Source organism: Pseudorasbora parva, chromosome 12 (genome assembly GCF_024679245.1).
Source record: "Pseudorasbora parva isolate DD20220531a chromosome 12, ASM2467924v1, whole genome shotgun sequence".
NCBI classification, from domain to species: domain Eukaryota; kingdom Metazoa; phylum Chordata; class Actinopteri; order Cypriniformes; family Gobionidae; genus Pseudorasbora; species Pseudorasbora parva.
In genome coordinates this window covers 4,884,316-4,907,549 of record NC_090183.1, presented here as the reverse complement: position 1 = coordinate 4,907,549, position 23,234 = coordinate 4,884,316, and the positions used below count along the sequence as shown (strand labels likewise).

Genomic DNA, 23,234 nt, shown 5'->3' with positions numbered 1-23,234 from the left:
TCTTCCTTTTGTGTTCAACAGAACAAAGAAACTCATACTTGTTTGGAACAAAATAAATGATGACAGCGTTTTTATTTTTGTGTGAACTATCCCTTTAAGAATGAGAGTGAATCTTTCGTAACTTTAAAAACAACAACAACGACAACTCATTGTTTTGTGAATATTTATTTAGAGAATTATTATTATAAATAGCATACATCATATACATATTAAACAAAACGCTAAAAGAGGAAATAATAAATAAACATTACACACGCTCCCTCTAGCGGTTCTTTACTGACACTTGAGGAACTGAAGACACAAACGCACACGTCAACCACGTCAACAGAGCCACTCCGAGAGAGGGCGTGTCCAGAGACGAGTCTCAGCCTGTCATTGGATGCCATTTGATTGACGTACTGACGTGGCGTTAGAGTGCAGGAAGTTTTTTAATGAATCGCTGTTGTGTTGGAGGTAAGGGCATTCAAAATAACTTCATTATGTCACACGATAGTATGGTGAAATGTATTTGTTTAACAGTTTGTGTGTGCTTAAATAAGTGTGTGGTGTTTATAAATAGCTACGGTGTGTTTTTGTTCATTGAGGAGTGTATAACTGCATCATTCTGATATGTTTTAGAGTCCCTGAATTGTTAACGTTACATTAAGCTTTAGTGTTTATTTATTGAAACACACAGTCAGGAAATATGTTCTAAAGACGACTTTATATGCGAATTAAGAAAGAACAATTGGTTCTTTAATTCTCAACAGTGGACACGGAGTCTTACAAAACGGATTTATTGATCTGAATTTTCTGAAATATTGATCTCTTTATTCTGGAAGCCGTGTGAGTGTTACAGAGTCCGTCTCATCATGTTAATCCTCTAAAATGGGGGGAAACATGGTTTCTTTCTCATGTTTCAAACGTGACGTAGTGTAGTTTACTGTTCAAGTGCAACTGGATTAAATTATTAATTCACACAAAGTGCTGAAATGTTTAGTGCGTTTCCCCGTTCATTACTTTTAGAAATGGATCTTAAAAGATTTTCTTTGAGATTAGTCTTTCTCAGTCCTGATCAAACATGATGCTGTGCTGCTCCTAGTTTTGCTTTAGCTGGTCTTGACTTGTGTTAAACTTACCATAAGTACTGAGCTGACCAATGAATAAAAATAAAATAAAAAAACAACATTCATACTTTTATTCAGCAATGATGCATTACATTAATCAAAAATGGTATACAAGTGTGTGTGTGTGTGTGTGTGTGTGTGTGTGTGTGTTTATATATATATATATATATATATATATATATATATATATATATATATATATATATATATATATATATATATATATTAGATTAGATTCAACTTTATTGTCATTACACAAGTACAGGTACAAGGCAACGAAATGCAGTTTGGGTCTAACCAGAAGTGCAATAGTAGAAAGTGCAGTATTTACAGTGGTTGAATAAGTGCAGGACATGGTTATGTACTGATATAAATAGAGATGATTATTGCTATAAACAGAATATACAGGTTAATATGTGCTATATAAATATAATATACAGATAACTATTACTATAAACAGACTATACAGGTGAATATGTACTATGAATATGATCATAGAATCAATGTGTACAATAAGTTAGAAATAAGATGAGCAGTGTAGCAATGTATGATATAGTGCAAATGAGCATATTCAAGTTAAGGTGGAGTAGTGCAAGATGCTTAAGTAAACAGCTGTCGCTGTATATATATATATATATATATATATATATATATATATACATTTGTGTATATATATATATATATATATATATATATATATATATATATATATATATATACATTTCTAATAAATGCTATTCTTTTCAACGGCATGTTCTTTAAAGACTCCTGAACTAAAAATATAAGTTATATAAAAAATATAAAATAGCTCAATTAACATAAGAACAATATGAAATCAGCATATTATGAGTAATTTTGAAGGATCTTTTGACAGTGAAGCATAGACTGTAAAAACACTGAAGACTGGAGTAATGATGCTGGAAATGTTAATCACTTAACACATATCTTAACATATATTCACAAAGAAAACAGCTATTTTAAATTGTAAAAATATTTCATAATATTTCTGTTTTTACTGTACTTTTTATCAAATAAATGTAGAAAACTTCTCTCAAAAACATTACAAATCTTTTGAACAGTACTGTAAATTCAGTCATCTAACATTTTGGACTGAACTTATGCATCTCATTTTGACCTAAAGATATGCTTAATTACTTAAAGTTTTAGACACAAATATAAATTATGCCATGTATACATTTATGTTCAAAACTAAAGTTGTATAGACATTTCTATTTTTCTACATGGATGAGCTTGTTTTAGGCATGTATTAAAGGCAGCTGAGATGTACACAGACAGATTTTGAGGTGTGTTAATGAATTCTGCTCCATTTAGAGGTCATTAAGGTCATAAAGAAGATTGACGAACAGTTACGGTGTGCTGTCTCGCTCACTTACCCCTGCTCGAGGTTTAACGTTGACATCATTTCACCAGGTTTGAGTTGAGTCATCGTCAAGATTAATGAGATGTTGAGTAGATGAATGTTCACATCAGTCTGTAAATTTAGAGCGTCGTCGGACAGAACTAGACAGCCGGTTTGTTCTCTCTCTCTCTTCTCTCTCTCTCTCTCTCTCTCAATTTTTCAATTTCAAATTAGCTTTATTAGCATGACAATGTTGCCAGAGCGTTAACATATTATATAGAAATAATAAAAACAAACAAACATATATATATATGTATAGATCATGTCACATGTAGCACAGTAAATAAGTCAATCAAGTCCATAACTGTTGGACTTGCGTTAACTGTTTCTAACATTGTGAATGGCTAACATATATTGTGCAGCGAGTGCAGCTGTGCTCACATCTTCTCCAAGCATGAAGGGCATCTTCTTAGTATCACTCAGTTCAGTGTTTCAAATCTGGCCAGAAATGTTTCTCTCACATGCTGATATTTGGTACAGATTAGCAGAAAGTGTTTCTCATCCTCTATTTACTGTAGATCACAGTGTCTACAGTTCTCTCTCTCTCTCTCTCTTTATCTCTCTTTCTCTCTCTAACACACACAGTTTCACACAATAGCAGATGAAAAGAATGGCTGAGCCCATTACAAACTGCTGGCATGGCTTTCGTGATGTGTGTGTGTGCGCGTGCTGTTTTCATGTTTAATGTTGGAGTAATAGTTTTTATGCTGTATTTGCAGCCGGTTCACTGTGTTTGTGTGTGTGATATTTCAGACGTGAGTGACAGATGTTGTGTAAGTGTGTGTGTTTGTTTTCGTGGGATGTGTGTTGTGTGAGTGCTTGAATGTACTGGGTCTCTCTCAGAACCACTAGTATTACTTTTGTTCGTTTCACACACTGTTCACAGAGAGAGAGACAGAATAAAGGGCTTGAATTTAAGTAAAATAAGCTCTGCACACAATCCTCTGTGGTGTGGATGAACTATCCAGATAGTTAGTGTTGACCTCAGCTGTAGGATGAAGGAGGTTTTTACGCCTCTATGGCAGCTGAAGGGTGGAGGGTTCCAGGCTTTACAGGTCTTCGTCGTCATCATCATCATCATCCGTCAATCTGGGTATGTGCTCATCATGGATCATCAGAGCAGAAGCATTTCCTCTGTATGTTTGAATCAAAGAAGGTTGTTGCGCTCTTCAGTAGGAAAGATTCTTTTTCTTTCAGGTGCGTAGAGCCAGAGAAGGGTACACTTAAGCAAAACAAAAAAGATGGCTGACCACACACTGAATCCAAAAGAGACTAAAAGTCTAGGAAACTATAATTTTTTATTTTTTCAGTTGCATGGTGCAATACATTTTTGAACTCGAATCTTTATTTCCTGATGGCATGAATGAATCTTGAACTTTCTTGTGATCTTCTACAGTTAATGTTGTTTTCATTTCTTTGAATGTATATTTCATGTAGTTTGTGGTGGACATTGCTTTTCAGACTATTTCGCTGTGCCTGTGACACTTGTGATAATCGATTGTGACTGGTGTTAATTGATGATTGTGATAACTGGATTAACCTGATGGCTTCTAATTGCTTGTCCTTCTAGAAAAGGACAGTGACTGTCTGTTGGATTTTAAGCACTGAGGATAGCAACCTGCTGAAACGTTTGCTCATGCTCCTCTGTTTTTAACTCACTTGCACTTTGCACTTTATTGCACCATGCAACTGAAAAAATAAAAAATGATGTAGTTTCCTAGACTTTTAGTCTCTTTTGGATTCAGTGTGCGGTCAGCCATCTCTTTTGTTTTGCTTAAGTGTACCCTCTGTATGTTTGAGAAATGTTAGTGCAAAGCAGGTAAATGTCGATTCATAATTCTTTCCTCATTAAAAAAGTTACATTTAGCAATGTTTTAACTCAGTAAAGTCTATTCAATCATATTTGAGGTTTCTAAGGCCTCTAAATAAACCTGTCGCACACAATGCCTTCTGTCATCTGATTGATAAGTCATACTTTTTATCAAGTAAAAGCCTTTTAAATTTTACAAACGTCCACCTTCGGCTCGTGCTTCACGTGTCTTTATGCTGTGAAATCTGCACTGATTTTTATCAAGTTAACATAAGAGTCATTTTTAAATCTTTAGTAATATTCTGTACTGAAGCAACTACGGTTTACTTGATTATCCATCTTTTTTTTTTAAATCATGAGTCTCGAATATGATCGTCAGGCTTTCGAGGAAGGTTTATTCGTTCATCTCTCAATCATTATTGTATTACATTGCACTATATGTTTTAGAACTACAGCGCTTTGATCATATAACTAAGCATTTAAATATCATCTACATTTTATGAGCAGCCTACTATATTACGTTTTTACATTACAAGCTATCTGAATTTCATCTTATAAATATCAGCATCTGCACCAAATTGCATATTTTCTGCTCCACTGAATAAAGTTAATCTGTTTTCCTCCTTCCTCCTGACCTGAGTTTATATCTCAGTAAATCACACTATATGAGCCATAAAAGCCTGGTGTATCAAATATGATACTCAACAACAAAAAAACACATATGCTGACTATTATTTTCATGTCAGACTTTAGGGTTCAGGGTTAAAAATGTGTTTGATGCATGTTCAGACTCTGCATAAATCATACATTTACTGAAAATGTATGTTATGAATGATGATTTGTGGCACACGATGTTAGTTGTCATATCAGTCAGTGAAACAACTATAGTTACCAACAATAATCCAGGCAGTTTAGTAAAAGTTATAGCTCTCCTATTGTCTGTTTGGCATTGTCAGTTCAGCGCCCAGTGAGTGATTTTTTTGTAATTATTGTGGTCATTTAATTTCAGGAATTTAATATATTTGCTGTGATAAAACTGTATTTTTATGTCTTTATATCAGCCATCAGACAACCTGCTTTTGTGTTTTTTGTTTGCTCACGTGATTGCCATCCAGCTGAAGTTGCATTATTACTCATTAATTTACTTCTTATTATTAATAAAAATGGAAAAGTCCGTTCTGATCATATATGGGGCATATAACATTTCTGTCCTCACACATCTCAAGCTCAGCCTCTGGAGTTTTGCCACTTTAGCATGTTGCTTGATTTATATAAAGTAAAAATGGATCAGAAAGATGTTTAACCAGCTGTTAAAGCTGTAATAGAGCCGAAGAGATTTCAACACATTTGGGTGTTTCGTAACATCAAATCAAAATTCATCCTATTATCTTATTTTGAATTATTCACCAGCACAGGTTATGACGCATTTATGCAGGTGAAAACTTGCTCCACTGATAAATAGTCCTAACACCTATTTACAAGCACTCATTTACTGTTAAAGGGCAACACTGAGTTTATATTACGTCAGATTCTGTTTTACAAATGTAGGCAGTGGTTTCAGTTTTGGCATGACTTCAAATCTGCCAGCATGTCATGATGATAAAGTTGAGATGTTACACACTGTCTTTTACTCTGTGTGCAAAGGTCACAGTCGTACATGAAGTGTCAGGAACAAAACGTGACCTAATGCGCTTTGTCTCTTACTCTTCAGTCCCAGACCATGAACTACGTGGGTCAGCTGGCTGAGACGGTGTTTGTGACGGTGAAGGAGCTTTATCGCGGTCTGAACCCGGCCACACTCACCGGAGGCATCGATGTCATCGTGGTTCGCCAGCCTGATGGCAGCTACCAGTGTTCGCCGTTCCACGTACGCTTCGGGAAACTCGGAGTCCTGCGGTCCAAAGAGAAAGTGGTGAGGTGGACATTTGTTAGCTTCAGTGATCTACCATCACTACTGTTTATTAGCGCAGATTTAGAGGAAACTGTGTTTATGTTCTCAACGACTCTGCTCTGGTTAAAGCTCTCATACTTGTTAGACTTTTTGTTCCCCTATTTCTCAGAACTAACCAACCTTTAACACCAGAGAACATCTTGTTAGCAGATGTACAAGCGCTTTCATAATTGTAATTATTTTTTTTAATAAAATAATATTAAGCGTATTATCTAGTAGTTAGACAGTGATGACATTCTTATTTTAATGTAAAAGCAATGGCTTTTCATTTTAAATGTAACTATTTATTTAATTATTTTTAAAGCATATTAAATTATAGTTATATTTCCATTCAACAGTGGAATTTAATTTTAATTAATTTAACCTAATTAAACTCAATTTAAATTAATCTTTTAATTTTTTTATTATTTAATTGCAGTCATATTTAACCCAAATTTACAGCAAATTTAATGACACATGATATCATTCAGCAATATTATTCTCGTAGGATGTTACACCTTGTAGCATTTATAGCACTTATAATGTGTCAAAACTTCTTGCACAAAGTTTTTCATGACCATTTCCACATTTCTCTGACCATTAGAATTAAACTTGTTTTTTTTCTTGCTTCTGTACCTTTAAAACATCATTATTTAAATGACCTCTGCATACATGGGTAATGATTGAGTATGTCTACATTGCACATTATTTTATTTTAGTCGAGAGTGAAAAAATGAATTCCCCTCGCTAATTGGTTGGTTTTCAGAATCCATGTTTGTAAGTATTCACCCCGTTCAGGTCACGTAACCGCTGTATTTGTCCATCCACAGGTGGATATTGAGATCAACGGCGAGCCTGTGAGCCTGCATATGAAGCTGGGAGATAACGGAGAGGCATTCTTCGTGGAGGAGAATGAGGATTTTGAGGTCTGTCTGTCCAGATGACTGCGAGTTCACCAATCTCTCGTCTAATGCTATGCTTTGGTTTTCACGATTCTCGCTCTGTGTCCATCTCAGACGAGGGTTCCCGCTCATCTCTGCACCTCTCCGATCCCCACTGATGTTCCAGAAGTGTCCGAAATGACTGAGTCTTCCTCCAGTCGTCGCAAAAAACGCCGCAAGAAACGGGCGCGTTCAGACACGCATCTGCGTGAAGGTGACAGTTCCTCCTCGGACGAGATAGGAGAATATCTAGACCAGGATGTCCTCAAGGAGGAGTCACTTTTGGCGGCCAGGTTAGATGTTTTACTAAGGTTATTGTACATTAACTTTTCCAGACATTGTCAAGAAGAAGTAAGTTTGATGGCTGCTTTTTTCATGAAGCTCTAGTTGCACCAGCTGTGCATAAGTTACAGCCTAGTTTTAAATTAAAAGGGCCCTCATTTTTTACTTGCACGCTAATTAAACTTAAATTTCGGAAGCACTCTATTTTACAATCATAATGAATTAATCTTAATGAATAAAAGTAATTTCTTGTGTTTTGTTTGTATCAGTATTTATTTATTGAGCCTTATTAATTTGGAATATGAAAATACCTATTCTGTTACTGATGATAGAGTAGCACTGTATTTCAACGTAAACTAATTTTTACTGCAATTGGATCATTGAGGTTTAACGTCATATTATGCATTATTTTTCTGAGAACTATGTTCTGGCTTAGAGAATTGTCAGTTTTGATTTCATGGTGATTTTAAAGGGGTCATGAATTGAGAAATTAACTTTCCCTTGAGCCTTTGATATATAAAAGGTCATGGTAATTTAAGAATACCCTGTAAGTTTCAGACCTGAAAACTTCCCTCTTAGTAAAATAAAAGCTTTTATTGACACCAGCACGGAAAACGATCAATCTCAGAATATGCCGATGTTTGACGTCATCGAATTCTGAAAGCCCGCCTCGACATAATAAGAACAACGCCTGATTCTGTAGCCACGCCCACCGACTCGTGCCACTGTCATGACAGGCCTACATAGAGCGAAACCGGATCTAACTTAAGCAATAAACATACCGCATAAGCTTCATTCATATTCCAATATTATGAATGCATAGATGAACTTTATTTTTAATGAATATCCAGCTCACGTTGGGAAGACATTGACATTGTTTGTAAACGAGACTTTGCAGACAGGATGAGATTACATAAATTAATGAAGCAACACACTAATGTGAGTAAAAATGTTTTATATGTGATAGTTTTGCATTGTTATCGTTTGATATAGATCTATTGATTATGTGTACGTGTCTAACAGAACATACCGTAGCACGCTGTCAAAGGCTGAAGAATACTTTATTTGTGGTGTTGTTGGTTCATTGCGATTCAGGCTCAGACTCTGGTATGAATTGGCCAGGGCTCGCAAAGCCCAACGTCCCTGGGCTCCATGTTTTCCAGACGGGCTACCAAAAGCCCGGCCTGACGATGGGCAATCTTAAATAGTGAAATAACATTCCTTTGTTGATGTGCGTTGTTCACTCTCTTGACTTGATATTTGAAGGCAAAATTCAATCGTGGAAGTTTTGATCATGCTCTCTGCAACGTACTTGGTGCGTGTATGTATGGTTTGCACTTATATCCACCAATCAGGCGGGCCAAGTAATAAAAAAAAAACATTCCAATCAATCGCGAGTGAATGAGAAATCGTTTTGTTGAATAGTTTGTTTAATAAATAATAGCTTGTTTGATAAAGACATTTTGCAAGCACTGTGTGGGCAATTTATTCCGGTTGCAGTTTTCCCATGAGCTGAAGCTCATTAAATATGCAAATCTTATCCAATCCTAGCCTTGGGCGTTTACTTCTAAGTCTCCAGTCCGGCACACCCATCAAAACCCAGCGTTCAGGAGAGAACCTCAAAACCAGGCTAGAAAAAAGCCTATTACTTTTTCATTATTATGTTTTTGAATGTAAAAACCATGCGAACATCATAAGTTGACCTCAGACAACAGTTTAACATTTTTTTTAAAAGCCAGTTCATGACACCTTTAAGAGCAAATGGTGCAACCAACTAAAGTACAGAGTTACTTTGAACTTCAGTAAGAAGTTATGAACAGCCTGTGCAATCCTACCCAGTTTACTGATGGTTTGTGTTTTTACTCTCTCTCTACAGTAAGTCTATATACTTCTCGCTGTCAGAGGAACCCTACGAGGAACCACCTGTAGCTTTTAGCAGAGACGTTCATCCTCACTCTGATGGAGAGTATTCTGTTAATGAGAGGTACTGATATATCCTGAACAGGGCTTTACATTAACTTTTGTGCTCACCAGTCACTGTATTTAGTGGTTTTCCAAAGTTACGAGCCACTCAGACACTGATACCATGGGTAAAAACTGCCATATAAATATTTGGTAGCAGGTTTATTAGGCTGCTGTCACTTTAAGACCTTGTGCACAGATTCATTATAATGTTACATATGCATTTTTTCTCAACTGTTTATGTTCACTTCAACATAACTGTGTTTACGGGATTATTTGCAAAACAGCGTTTTGACATTATTTTGTGTGTTTTTTTTTCTTTTTAAGTGCAGTAAGCAGTGAAGAGTACTGAGCTTTATGTGACGCTTTCTGAGTGTGAGAACAAAATCTGCGGGAATGAGTAAAATTATGCAAAATTACTTGAGAGAGATCTCTATTGAAGAGATGAGAGGGCGAGAAAGAGCAGCTGGTATCATGTGTCTATTCTGCAGAAAATGTGTTTTAGATATTTCAGTATCAAAAAATCAATATATTTGACAACACTAAAACTTAAACTACATGCAATGTAGACACCCTTTTAACTCTTTCCCCACCAGCATTTTTTTTTTTACAAAGCTTCCAGCCACTGCCAGCAGAGAAACGTTTTCTCACGAATTACAGAAATTTCCAGCAATGGTGCGGAAAGAATTAAAAGACAATTAAAAAATGTAAATATATAATATATTGGTGGGTGTTAATGTCAAGCCCTAATCCTTAAAAATCTTTGAATAATGTAGGTTGGTACTTGGTACTATATGTTAATTTCCTCTGTTCACATCATGGGTATCTAAACGCACAGCTCTGCCTACTCTTGTTTCTTCAGTGTGTTCTTCAGTCGGCCCTCCTCTCCTAAAAGTGATTCAGAGCTATGCAAGCCACAGGAGTCTTTAGGACCTCAGATGCAGTGGAATTGGGGCGCTTTTCCCAAGGTACTGCACTTCATTGATATTTATCGTAGATAGTCGCTCCATGAAGTCAGAAATTAGGGGTCCAAAATGTCAAAGACCAGGTGAGCTTCCTACCTAGGTTTGATCCTGGACAAGGCTATTATAGAACTAGATTTTGACATTTTCTGAGATGATTGTGTGTGCATTTTTGTTTATGTAGGTGTGTCAGGCAGAAAGGGATGAATCTGATTCGCTGCCCTCCTCCATTACGCCCTCTGACCACTCCCACTTCCGTACGATCCATCGACAAACATCCTTTGACGTGGACGGCACAGACACTGTGGTGACTCTGGTGAGACCAGAACCCCAGATTGGTATGACCAGCCCTGTTTTTTCAGATGAACATGTGGTTTCTTCCTCAATTAACACTCAACTGGACACCAAGGTCAGCGAAACGCATGTAGTGACCTTTCAGTCCGCAGACGACTCCTTGACCACACTGGAAAACAAAGAGATTAGAGACTTAACAGCTAAAACTGTTAGCAGCACAGACAACGATACTAAGACGTATGATATAACTACAGTCCAGAGGACCAATGCTGTCAGGAATATTGGTAGTTTAGAAGCTAACATAGAAAACGATGAGAATGACATCTTGGTTGTCTCCAAAATCCAAACCATTACCCATGTCACGTTCAGTGAGACTGAATCAAAGGTTTTAAAAGCAGAAACAGAAATAAATTCAGCAGAACCAATCACGGTTTTACCAAAATACCAAAGCTCTGTGGGAGACTCAGAAGAGGGGGCGGGATTAGATGCTTTACAGACCAATCAAAACGCTGACAACATTGGAGTGACGCCAGCTCTGGAGGATCAGACGGCTCTCGAGTCCTCCTCTAAAGCCACAGACTCTCAGGACAAGAGGAAAGGTAGTGTATTACATTATCTGTACTTATTCAGTATTTGAAAATGAAACATTTTACCCATATGTGTTCTTCCTAGTCAAGCGGAGTCAACATTTGGGACCGTCTGATATCTATCTAGACGACCTCTCCAGTCTTAACCCTGAAGTCGCTGCCCTCTATTTTCCCAAGAGGTTAGAAGGTTCAAGAACCAATTTTCATAACCGATTTGTTATAAATCCAAAATAAACCAAAATAAAATGTATTGCTTTATTTGATTTGCTTTATTTCTGCTTTTTGACAAAATAACTAAATTACCACTGCATTACAACAATAAAATATAATATTCATTGAGTATATTATTATTATTATTATTAATAACAATTTTTTTTATAAATAAACGATTTAGTTGTTTTATTGTTTTATTTATGCTTTATGACTCAATAATTAAATGATAGACTACAACAACAAAATCTAATATTCGATAAGTATATTATTATTATTATTAATAGCAAAAATATTAATACAAATTAAAGGAAACTGATTTATTAGTTTATAATTATTAGTTTATAATTAATATTTGATTTGATTTGTTTTATCTGCTTTTTGACACAATAACTAAATGATCGCTGTATTATAATAAAATAGTTGAATATATTATTATTATTATTATTATTATTATTATTATTATTATTAATAACATAGCAAAAAATGTTTTATTTTATAATTATTATTTAATTTCATTTGTTTTATGTTATATTTATTTTGTTTTGACACAATAACTAATATAAATATAATATTCATTAAAAAAAATCTAAAATAATAAATCCAAAATAAAACAAATTTGTGTATTTTGTTTTATTTCTGCTTTTTGAAAGAGCTAATTGATAGGTTACAACAATAACAAATAATATAATAGTCATTGTATATATTATTATTATCATCATCATAATAATAAGAATAATAATAATAGCAAAAATATTAATAAAAATAAAACCTTTTTTAGTTTTATTTGATTTGGTTTATTTCTGCTTTTTGACACAATAACTAAATAATGATTGTACTGCAGCAATAAAAATATTATATTTATTGAGTATATTAATAATACAATAAAATACAATATTGAATATATTATTTTTATTTGTAAAATGAATAATTTTTATATATTTATAAAATAGTCGGGTTTTAAAGTCCTCCCTCTGCCTTTTTAGCGAGGCAGAGTCGTCGGATCTGCGCTCGACCCATCCGCCTGACCCCTCTCCTCCCTCGGGTCAGCTGTCCCCTCAGTCACTGGGCAGCACCAACGCAGACAGCGGCACGGAGTATCTGTCCGACTCGACGACAGACGCGCTGGACGTGACCATGTCTCTGTGTGGGAGAGGAGACATCAGTCAGATCAGTAAAGGTAAAGAGCGAGACAGGCATGCACAGAGACATTTTTGTCACATTGAGCTGTGTAGTTCTGCCCATAGTGAAGTCTCCTGCTTCGAATAACTGTATGTTAAACATCAAATGTGTTCTGATTGGCTGTGATTTTGTTGTTTTATGCAGCATCTTTTTTTCTTTCTTCAGTGAAGACAGAAAAAAACGCTCAACTGCTTTAAGCTGATGCACTTTTTTTTTGCATGTTGCAGAGAAGTTCACGGAGCATCTCGTCAAGTATCAAGACTTTGTCAACAACCCTGGAATAATTGAAGACCCAAACCTGGTCATCTGCATCAACTCAAAGTAAGTTACCATTTCAATTCAATTCAAAGTTTTTGTATAGCACTTTTCACAATACGTAATGTTTCAAAGCAGCTTTGCAGAAAATGCTTGTATTCTTGTTTCAGTATAGTTAGTATGTATAATGCTTATTTAATTAGCAGTAAGATGCTACACTAATCTGTGTTATAGTGATAAAATGTTAATATTAATATACTAACAATTCTTCTTGCTGTATGTTGGTGCATTAACATTGAATTAAACTGAGGAGACGTCACCTATATCTGCTGTTTCAGGGATTTAGACATGGCTCATCCAATACAATTTTAGAGACAGAGTCTGTTTTATATTGGCCTGCAGTTTGATAATGTTAGATGGCTTTTGTTTTAGCTTTGTGGTTGATTTGTTTCAGGTATTATAACTGGGCCGTTGCTGCTCCAATGATTCTGTCAGTTCAAGCTTTCCAGAAGACTTTACCAAAGGTAGGTTGGTCCTTGATCAGTGCGTAATGACTAATCATTCAGGGATAATGACTGTTTCGTTGTTGTAGAGCACCATTGAGAAACTTGTCAAAGATAAGATGCCAAAGAAGTCTGGCCGCTGGTGGTTCTCATGGAGGAGGAAAGATTTGAACAATATTGGGGTAAAAACTGAGTCCATTTCATTAAACTTACATAATCTAACCATAAATAAATGATGCCTACAAACCAAGAACCCTTAGGGGATTGTGCAATTTCCCTTTAAGAGACTGATAAGTACAATATCTGTTTACTGCGCCTGAATATCTCTAATGCTACATTGCACATTCATTTTGAACATTTTTCCCATGTTAGGGAAACACAAAGCCTGACTCAGAAGGGAATGAGCTTGAAGCATCTGCCGCTATCGCTGGGCCCTCTTCACTAAAGTAAGACGTGTTTGCATGCATGCAGGATATTTTCTCATTACAAAATTTGACAAATTGACAAGGGAATTTGACAAATACTTCTATAGCCATGCACCAGCTTAAACCACCCACAATGCATGAAAATGTGTTAGGATTAAATCCATAAACATCTTGTGTGTCATACGAGACAAAAACAAGCATGTAAAACTTGAAAAATTGAATGCATCTGTGCACCACATCACAGCAAGTTGTTCTGTTCGCACTAAATCTCATGCAACCATTTTTATAACATTAAAAGTAAGTTTGGTATAGGGCTTCCTCTCCTGTTTAGAGAGCTCTTAACCTTTGACATGATGAAATCAGTATTATCAACACTATTGGCTTACTTATGCAAATCTGCATTACTTATTATATCTTTGACAGTAAAGTCAAGAATTGCTGTTTTTTTATGTGCACAGGAGTTCTGTTGAACTCTCGAGCGATGAGGATGGTTCTCTCTCCATGAGGATGAACAGTGAGATGATGAACACAGCACAGTGCATCAATCAGATGTATCGCAAATCCCTCCGGCTGACCTCTGAACAGATCGTAAGATCACATCTAACAATATCATGCTCGTTATCAGTATCCCTTGTGTGCTTGAGTTTCGCAAGGAGCAACTGGACTTTCTACAATTTGGAAATAGATGTAAACATTGTACCTTAAAACCAAAAGAAAGAAAGACAAACTATTTTGCATGTAGATGCCATTGTTATTAAAGGGGTACTTCAGCACTGGGAGGAGGAATCTGTATTTAAACTGGGTCATTAATGTAGTAGAAATGTGAAATTATTTTTGAATTTGGTGCTTTCTAGACTGAGAAAAGACAGAAAATTTATTTTTGTCTCATGGGGATGAAAGACTACAATTCCCAGAATGCTTCGCTGTGAGGCCATTCCCAAAGCCACCAACTGGATTACTGTGACTGAGTTGGAGAAGACACTACAATTAAAAACTGAACGTGTCTGTTCAATATAATGAGTGAGTCACCGCGCGAGTATCACAGCACTGAGCACTAACTGCAGGAGTGAGATAAATGAGCTGAATGAGCTCTCGTGATGAGAGCTGAGGTAATCGCGACTACACTCGCGGCATACATTCACAACGCGAGTTCAGTCTGGCGCATTTCAGTTCATGCCTTTGCAAGCTTAACTTTCATAGAAATTAATTTGAGAAGTTAAAAGACTTACATTGCTCACCATAGCTCCGTTTAAATGAGTGCCTGTAGCTGCGAGCTGACCTCTGAGTGTGATCTCCATCCCCCATGCGGGGGTTCAAAACATGAGTAAATGGTTCCCTCTGCTGGCTGTAGTCTTTAGCCTTTGGCCAAACATTCCTCCGATGAGGCAAATATCAATTGTCAAATGTCAATTTGCATCATAGGAGGAATTTTTCTAGAAACAAAATGCATAAATCTCTTGTCTCAGGGGGATATGAGCGGGGAAGGCACAATCATTTGAATATACTCCAGGGTTTCTACTGATACAAAGCCATATGCTAATCGCTGAATTAACCCTTTAATTTTCATGACTGTATTACAGTAATCAGAGAGTTTGTTACATTACAATAACGATAATTTAGGGTTGAAAATTGAGTTAATGTGAATGTCATGAAAATGTCTTGTAACACCTAAAGATATGCTTCTTTATTGAAATATTAGCTGGGCATTTTATATTGAACAGTTATTTATTAAAGAGGACCTATGATGCTTTTGTACATGTTCATCTTTCTTTAGTGTGTATTGTTGCTTTTTGAGCTTGAACAAGATCTTCAAAGTCAAAGTACCTTTCAAGGAGAGTCTGTTCTCTCTGCGGCCATATTTACATTGCACTGGGCAGGTCCTGTTTATTTGAATGGGGAGTCCTGGAATCTCCAAAACTGCTTGCCGAACTCACGATTAAATAACATATTTCAAATGAGCAACATAACACAAATTGTCCCATAAATTATGTTTCCTATTATCAGATAGCATTAAAAAAGCGTATTTTTCTGGCTAGACGAACCGGAGCTTCTAATAATCATAAGTAATGAGTGAACCGTCTTTCTATCAGTGGTGATTTCTTTAAGACTGCAAAGGAAGCTCGGCTTCCCTTATAATGTCACAAAGTTAATGGTCAAATATGTACTATTGTATTAACATTTTATTGACTAAAAATGCGTTAGAAAAGGTTCATCTCAAAGACGAGTTCGTTCAGAATCAGTTACAATATACATAATGGTCGGCTGACTCGATTTCCTTCTCATACATTCCCGCAGCGTCAGTGCATTTCCCTATTGAAGCCCAGCGTCCATTGACTTCAATGGGGCTGCTTTGAACAGTTTTTTTCAGCCCTTCGAAACTAGACGGTCATTGGATAAACGCTGCGATTATGTCCCGCCCACGGACGCTCAGCGTCTCTGGGGGTGAATGGGGAGTGGGCTGGCCCGGACTCCGAGCTTCTGCGTGATGATTGGAGGGTCTGCATCTCCTTTTGACTGACAGCGATTCTTGATTTTCATTATACATTTCACACAATTATACACCACATTCCTTGTTTCAGTTTTACAGAGTTTATTTTTTTTTGAGATCATTCATTCATTCACAGGGTCACACACCATTTTCTTGAAAAGGAACGTAGGGCAGAATTTACTTTTAAATAAATAGACAATTTTATGATGTAGGCCGAAAATGAGCTTCCCCTCTCTGACAGACCAGTAGCTGCCACTGCTTTCTATATATATAGTCTTTGATGTTACTGTGACAAAAATAAAATCAAAACTTGTGCATAATATGGCCTCTTTAATAAACTAGACATTTGTAATGACTTGTCTAAATTTGAGATTTTATTGATTTTATTGTGTGTGGCAGGAGAGTCTAAATCTGCGTGAAGGAGCCAATAATGTTGTGTTCAGTGTGACCACGCAGTATCAGGGCACCTGCCGCTGTGAAGCTGCCATTTACCTGTGGAACTATGATGACAAAATCATCATCTCGGACATCGATGGAACCATCACTAAGTGAGTCTGTGTGTTTGTGTGTCTCTGGCAGGATTTCAGGTTGCTAGTGGGACAATATCTAAACAGTTGTTCACCTTTCTCATGGTGTCAGGTCCGATGCACTGGGTCACATTTTACCGCAGCTGGGGAAAGACTGGACTCATCATGGCATCGCAAAACTATATCACAAAATACATCAGTAAGAAACACACAACATGGTTCAATTCAAAAGTTTCTGATTTTGATAAAGCATTTGTGGTTCACTATAATCACGTACGATTTTTAGAATACTTTTGATGGATAAAGAAACAAATATACAAATATTTTAACAGTTTCATATCATACATTAAAGCTACACTGTGTAACTTTTTTAATTTATTCTTAGCTAAAAACACGTAGTTCTTTCAAAAATATATGTGCTCATTAATGTATGTTTACTTCTTTCAAGTAATAAAGTATTCTCGTAAGTTTATAATATGCCATTGGAAATACATACGGGTGAGGGGTTCGAATACTGGTCGCCATCTTGCCCCTCCATCTTGAAAGTACATTTGCCAAAGAGGGACATACCCATAAATTCAAGCTTCGTCTTTCGTGTTTTAACACTCGATGGCACCATAGACATCATATATAATGTCTATGTATGGCACGGTGTCGAATGTGAAGAGGGCAATTGCCATGTTAATCTTGGACTAAATCAGCCACCGTAGGAGTTAAAACGAAATCAGAATTGAGAGGAACAGAAACTAATATTCACTGGATGGTCATATACCTTTACACCGCTAGATGGGGGAAAATATCACACAGTGTAGCTTTAATAATTTGTTAATAATTAATAATTGCAATTCATTCCATATATACAAAATTCTGTCATAAAACTAGATGGTGCCAGCTGATAGGTCCTTAACTCTGCTTACAATCACATCATACTCTATAGGGAACAGCTGATTGGTTATTTGAGTTCTGATTGGTTACTTGCTCACAGCAGCGTGTCATGTATGGATTGGCAGCAACAAGTCCTTTACTTGCTTCTGCTACAGAATTCTGACTTTATATAACAGAATATAGAACTATCTCAGAAGTCAGAATTCTGAGATAAAAAGTCTCAGTTAAATTTATTTAGTGGCAGAAACGGGCTTCCATAAAGAGACGCCTTTCAAAAGCATTTAAAAATCTTTCGAACGCTGGTGTATTTACCAATAGTTTCTGATTTCATTCTTCTCTTGCAGGAATGGTTATAAGTTCCTGTACTGTTCAGCTCGAGCTATAGGCATGGCAGACATCACTAAGGGTTACTTACAGTGGGTCAATGACAGAGGAACTGTCCTACCCAAAGGACCAGTGCTACTGGCTCCCAGCAGCCTGTTTTCAGCTTTACACAGGTGAGCACATACAAACCAGGGCTGTGTACCTGTTAAAGTCGCCATGAAACTGAAATTGCGCTAATCTTTTCTTCCCTATTGTGACGTATATCTGAGTGAAATGCTTATGGAACAAGAACAAATGTAGGGCGGGGCTTGATTTAGTCTGTGGGGAATTAATTGGATGGTTATGGTTTGCTATTGGTGGATCTCATGTGAGTGACAGGTTGCCCCGCCCTCGTCATCAGAGAAGAGAAGAGATGCAGCAAGAGGATAAGGGACATGAATTTAAAACTGTGATGTGCATGGATAATGCAATATTCCATAAACTAGTTCACTAAAAATGAAAATTATTTCATTAATTACTCACCCTCATGTCGTTGGACTCCCGTAAGACCTTCATTCATCTTCAGAACACAAATGAAGATATTTTTGTTGAAAGCTGATGGCTGAGAAAGGCTCAGAAAGGCCTCCATTGGCATTCAGTACATTCCCACTGACCCACTCACAAGACCCATAAAGGCACTAAAGACGGCGTTACAAAGTCCATCTCACTACAGTGGCTGTACAATAATTTTACAATGCGATGAAAATAGTTATTGTGCGCACAAAAATCTAAATAACGACTTTATCCACCAAGTCACTGACGTGAACTCGACGCATGCGCAAGAATATGAAGCAGCTTCGCCGTTCAGATACATGACCCGGAAGAGGAGGAGCGCCGTTATCGCGTGAGTTCACGTCCGAGACCTACACGGAAGACAGTAACTTGGCGGATAAAGTCATTATTTTTATTTATTTTTGCGCACAAAAACTATTCTCGTCGCTTCTTGCTGAAATCTTGACGGATTTACAAATGGGTTGGTTTCTTACAAACGTTATTAACATGGCTACACATCTGGATGCTTTAACACGTTGAAATTGCAGCTTTTCGTTTCCATAAACGACTAAATCGTGCAGCTTGTGTATCATGGCTATAACTTACATGCACGTTATCAAGGGGGCTGAGACCACAATCGAGCTGTTCAATTATATAGGTTTTATTGGCACCAATAACGATTTTATGACAACCAATCTTATGTCTAGTTAAAATAAACTTAGTTTGCATGTTTATATATGTATATATATATATATATATATATAGCTATAGCTGGCTCTGAAAAAAAAAATTCAGAGCTGTATATGTGTATAAATATATAGAATTTCTCATGTTGCTGTTCGGTACACATTTTTAGTAGCCTATATGTTGATTTAACATAAATACCTTGTGTGTATGTATATTCATTGCACCTATCTGTTCTGTTCAATGTTACTTTCATATTGAAGTCCATGGTTATAATTATTCATAAGCATATTCATAGTGTCATAACTACATCTCTGACATTTATAACAAACAAAACAGTTTGAAAATCCGTTGAAAATTGAGCAAGTTATGGTTATTTAAAAGTACATGCACCATTAAAACACACTGTTACGAGTGAGCGAGCTGCCTGTGACAAGATGGCTGCCAGTTGCGGACGGCGACCTCCATTGGCCAACAGCGCGCACGAGACATCTATTTACCATTTTATGCCTTTATTATGGATATCTATGGTGAAGACCACATGTCCCAAGATACTGCGCTCAAACTTTGCGTCATCAAACTACACCTTTGTTTAGAATAGGCGTCCTCCAGTGGACGGAAAGTTGCATAGTGCACCTTTAATGTAGTCTAATGTAGCCAGAACCTTAAAATCCACTTTACAGATCACTGCACAGATGGTACCGAGGCTGAGACGACTGAACTGTTAATGTAATTCTTTGTGTGCGTTTCTCAGGGAGGTGATTGAGAAGAAGCCAGAGGTGTTCAAGATCGCCTGTCTCACTGATATCAGAGATCTGTTCAGTCCCAGCAGACAACCTTTCTACGCTGCCTTCGGCAACAGAACTAACGTGAGGGTTTCTGCAATATTAGAAACATGTGAATTTGCTGTCAATTATGGGAGAGCCTGAACATATTGTGCATCTGTGTCTAGGATGCATATGCATATAAGGAGGTCGGTGTGCCTGAGACTCACATATTCACTGTCAACCCCAAAGGAGAACTCATACAAGAAAAGACCAAAGGAAACAAGTCCTCGTAAGTTACATCTCTCCCACACACACACAAACACTTAACTCACTTCTAGCTTTATTGATGATAATAAAAAAAAATCAAGCATTTTGTGTGACTGGCATTTTGTGTGTGTGTTTAGCTACTCCCATCTCAGCGAGCTGGTGGATCACTTCTTCCCTTTCATCTGTAAAGATCCGACCACATCCAACCATATGAACTGTCCTGAGTTCAGCCATTTCTCATTCTGGAGGGAGCCGTTGCCTCCGCTGGACCTCGCTGATCTGGTCTAGACACATCATCCGTCTGGTTTAACTCCACACCATTCATCTTTCGGTGCCGATCAGTTATACCTCTTTCTCAACATTTCTTCTTTATATAGAGCTGAATGTGTCTGTGCATTTTCACAAATTCACAGAAACCTGCTGTAGCATTTAAACTGGAGATGTACACACACGCACAATCCTGCGAATCTACACAAACACAGCCTGATACGTGCAATTGTAATGCTATAACACTACACTGAGCATCTCTTCTTCATCAGAAATGTTCTTTTGACCCCACAGTTGGGGGAAAAAATCCTAAACCTGTGTTAAAGCCGCTTTGTGCCTTCACTATTACTATAATACTGAGCTGGGATCCTCACGAATGCCTGCTCATTTCAACTTATCTGCCAAATAATGGCCTATCACCGTTTCGTAATGTTTTTATTTTATTTGTATTTTTAAATATATATATATTTTACGGTTTACTTTATTTGAGTGATTTCTGTGTATGAGTGTGGAATTGTTTTATTGGAAAATACGTATACAACTAAATTGTATTTCTATTTATTTTTAGCATCCAAACTGAGCAGAGACAATCTATATGGCTTTCATTTATTGTATCTAAAAACATTATTGTATTTGAAACAATAAAAACACTGGGTCACACTTGAAACTGAACTTGACTGGACTTTCAGGGATATAGTCAGTGGTGTTTCTCAAAGCAAGCCTCCCTTGCTCATTCATTAGTTCAAATCCTAATGTTGTGGTTAAACACACCTTGCAAATAATACATAAATCCATGCTGGAAATGGTTTAGCATGACATGGCACCTTTGACATGCCGATTTCAAGAACTATGATCTGACTGTGACACAAAAACTGTATGGGAAGGATAAGGGATGGTTCCAGACTTTGAACTCTGGTTATAAAGAGGGAAACATCAACGGAAAACATATTCAAATAATATGTTGTATACTCATATTAGGGTTAGTGTCTTCATACAGTGACTGCCAAGACAAGCAAGGCAAGGCAAGTTTATTTGTATAGCACATTTCCTACCCAATGGTGATTCAAAGTGATTCACATAGAAATTAATTAAAATAGTGCCAGTAAAATTAATAAAACTTTGAGAGCAAAAGTATTCAGACACTTTGACCTGAACATGTTTTACTAAAGTGTTTTTTTCTTTAATTGCTAATGTGACCTTTGACCACAGACTGAACAAAAGGAAGCATTGCTTGGTCATTGGTTGACCTGAATTGGTATTATCTGATTGTGTAGTTAAATTGAACAGGGGAGTATTCCAGAAAGCAGGTTATGTGACATACCCGGGTATGTTTAAGGGTAAGTTAGCGAATAACGTCAACTTTTGGCTCCAAAAACATAGGTAACTTTCAGGGAATGTAAGTAACAATGGCAACTGAACTCACTCTCTGAACATAACCTGCTCCGGAGGTTCCAGGGTTAGTTTGCTTAAGAGGTATTCAGATGTTTTTTAAATATATTAAAATAACCAATTTTGTTTCAGTTATATAATATACAATATCATATATTAATTCTAAAGAATTATAATAAAAAATAAATAAGTTTAAATGTTAATGCAATTCAAATATATTTATTATTTATTTTATTGTCATCTCACACATGGATCTGCATTCAATTAATTAGCATCAAACAAACTGTATAATCCTTATTCTCAGTGAATAAAGATTACTTATTAAAACACACATAGAAAAAAAAGTATTGCATCACCACCAAATAGGTGGCGATGTGCACTAAGTAGGTTTTGTAACTCACCATTAAATAAAAGAAGAAGAAAGTAGACCAGCATGCTTCTTCTTGGCGTCTGTTTCCATGGTGAAGCATCGATTCGTCGCTCTGTTGAGAATGTCTTGTTTTGGGAACCAGCGTCCTCGAGTGAGCAAGGTTTGGGTTAATCAACCGAGAGTTCAGGGTGTATGTGACGGGAAGTTAACCTAGCTTTCTGGAATACACACACAAAATATGTTTATATTTTTTATTATTGTCCAAAACATATTTAACAATCTATTATAATGTATAACAAATAAATATAAGTAATATATTTTTCCGAACTTTTTTTCTGAAATATTTTTCTGTGTTTATCCATATCTTTTTTTGGTCAAACTTTTATTTGTTAATGGAGGTTGTTGTAGTTTTATTTGTTTCTGCTGTGGTTCAAAATATACAAATAAATAAAATCAGTAAAAGGTGAAGGAGTGTTTTGACTATGTGCGTCTTAAAGCAGGTAAAAGACATCTTCTGTAAACAACATAACATCATATTACTGCTTTGTTTTTATCTTGTATGTGTGCATTGAATACAAGGAGCGATACAGCAGTTTGAGTAAATAAAGGTGTGTGTGTGCGTGTGCATGTGTCCAATTTTTTTTATATTACATTGTGTTATTGCATAAGGATAGTAAAACCTCAGATCACCTACATTGTGGGTACCAGCCAGCGATCCCCACTTTTCAAAAGGCTTATAAATCCTACAGGATGAATTTATTTTTTTATTTTGTTTATGGGTACATTAGGGGCATGGGCTGTGTGTGCGTGTGCGTGTGTGTGTGTGTGTGTTAGGTTTAGGGGCACTGTAGGGGGATAGAATGTAC

The 23,234-nt window shown here is 36.5% G+C and overlaps 1 protein-coding gene across 1 annotated transcript; it reads left to right on the top strand.

Annotated features, from left to right (window-relative positions):
- The first annotated feature begins 345 nt into the window (after nucleotides 1–345).
- Nucleotides 346–22,682, top strand: zgc:123305. Its single transcript, XM_067458853.1, has 20 exons — nucleotides 346–453; nucleotides 6,048–6,248; nucleotides 7,097–7,192; nucleotides 7,283–7,500; nucleotides 9,366–9,473; nucleotides 10,314–10,419; nucleotides 10,598–11,306; nucleotides 11,380–11,473; nucleotides 12,491–12,684; nucleotides 12,914–13,007; nucleotides 13,396–13,465; nucleotides 13,534–13,626; nucleotides 13,817–13,890; nucleotides 14,328–14,457; nucleotides 16,757–16,905; nucleotides 16,997–17,083; nucleotides 18,114–18,266; nucleotides 20,063–20,177; nucleotides 20,261–20,364; nucleotides 20,480–22,682. Exons 2-20 carry the CDS (start codon nucleotides 6,057–6,059, stop codon nucleotides 20,628–20,630), a joined length of 2,937 nt encoding a protein of 978 aa, XP_067314954.1. The 5' UTR covers nucleotides 346–453; nucleotides 6,048–6,056; the 3' UTR covers nucleotides 20,631–22,682.
- The last annotated feature ends 552 nt before the right edge of the window (nucleotides 22,683–23,234 follow it).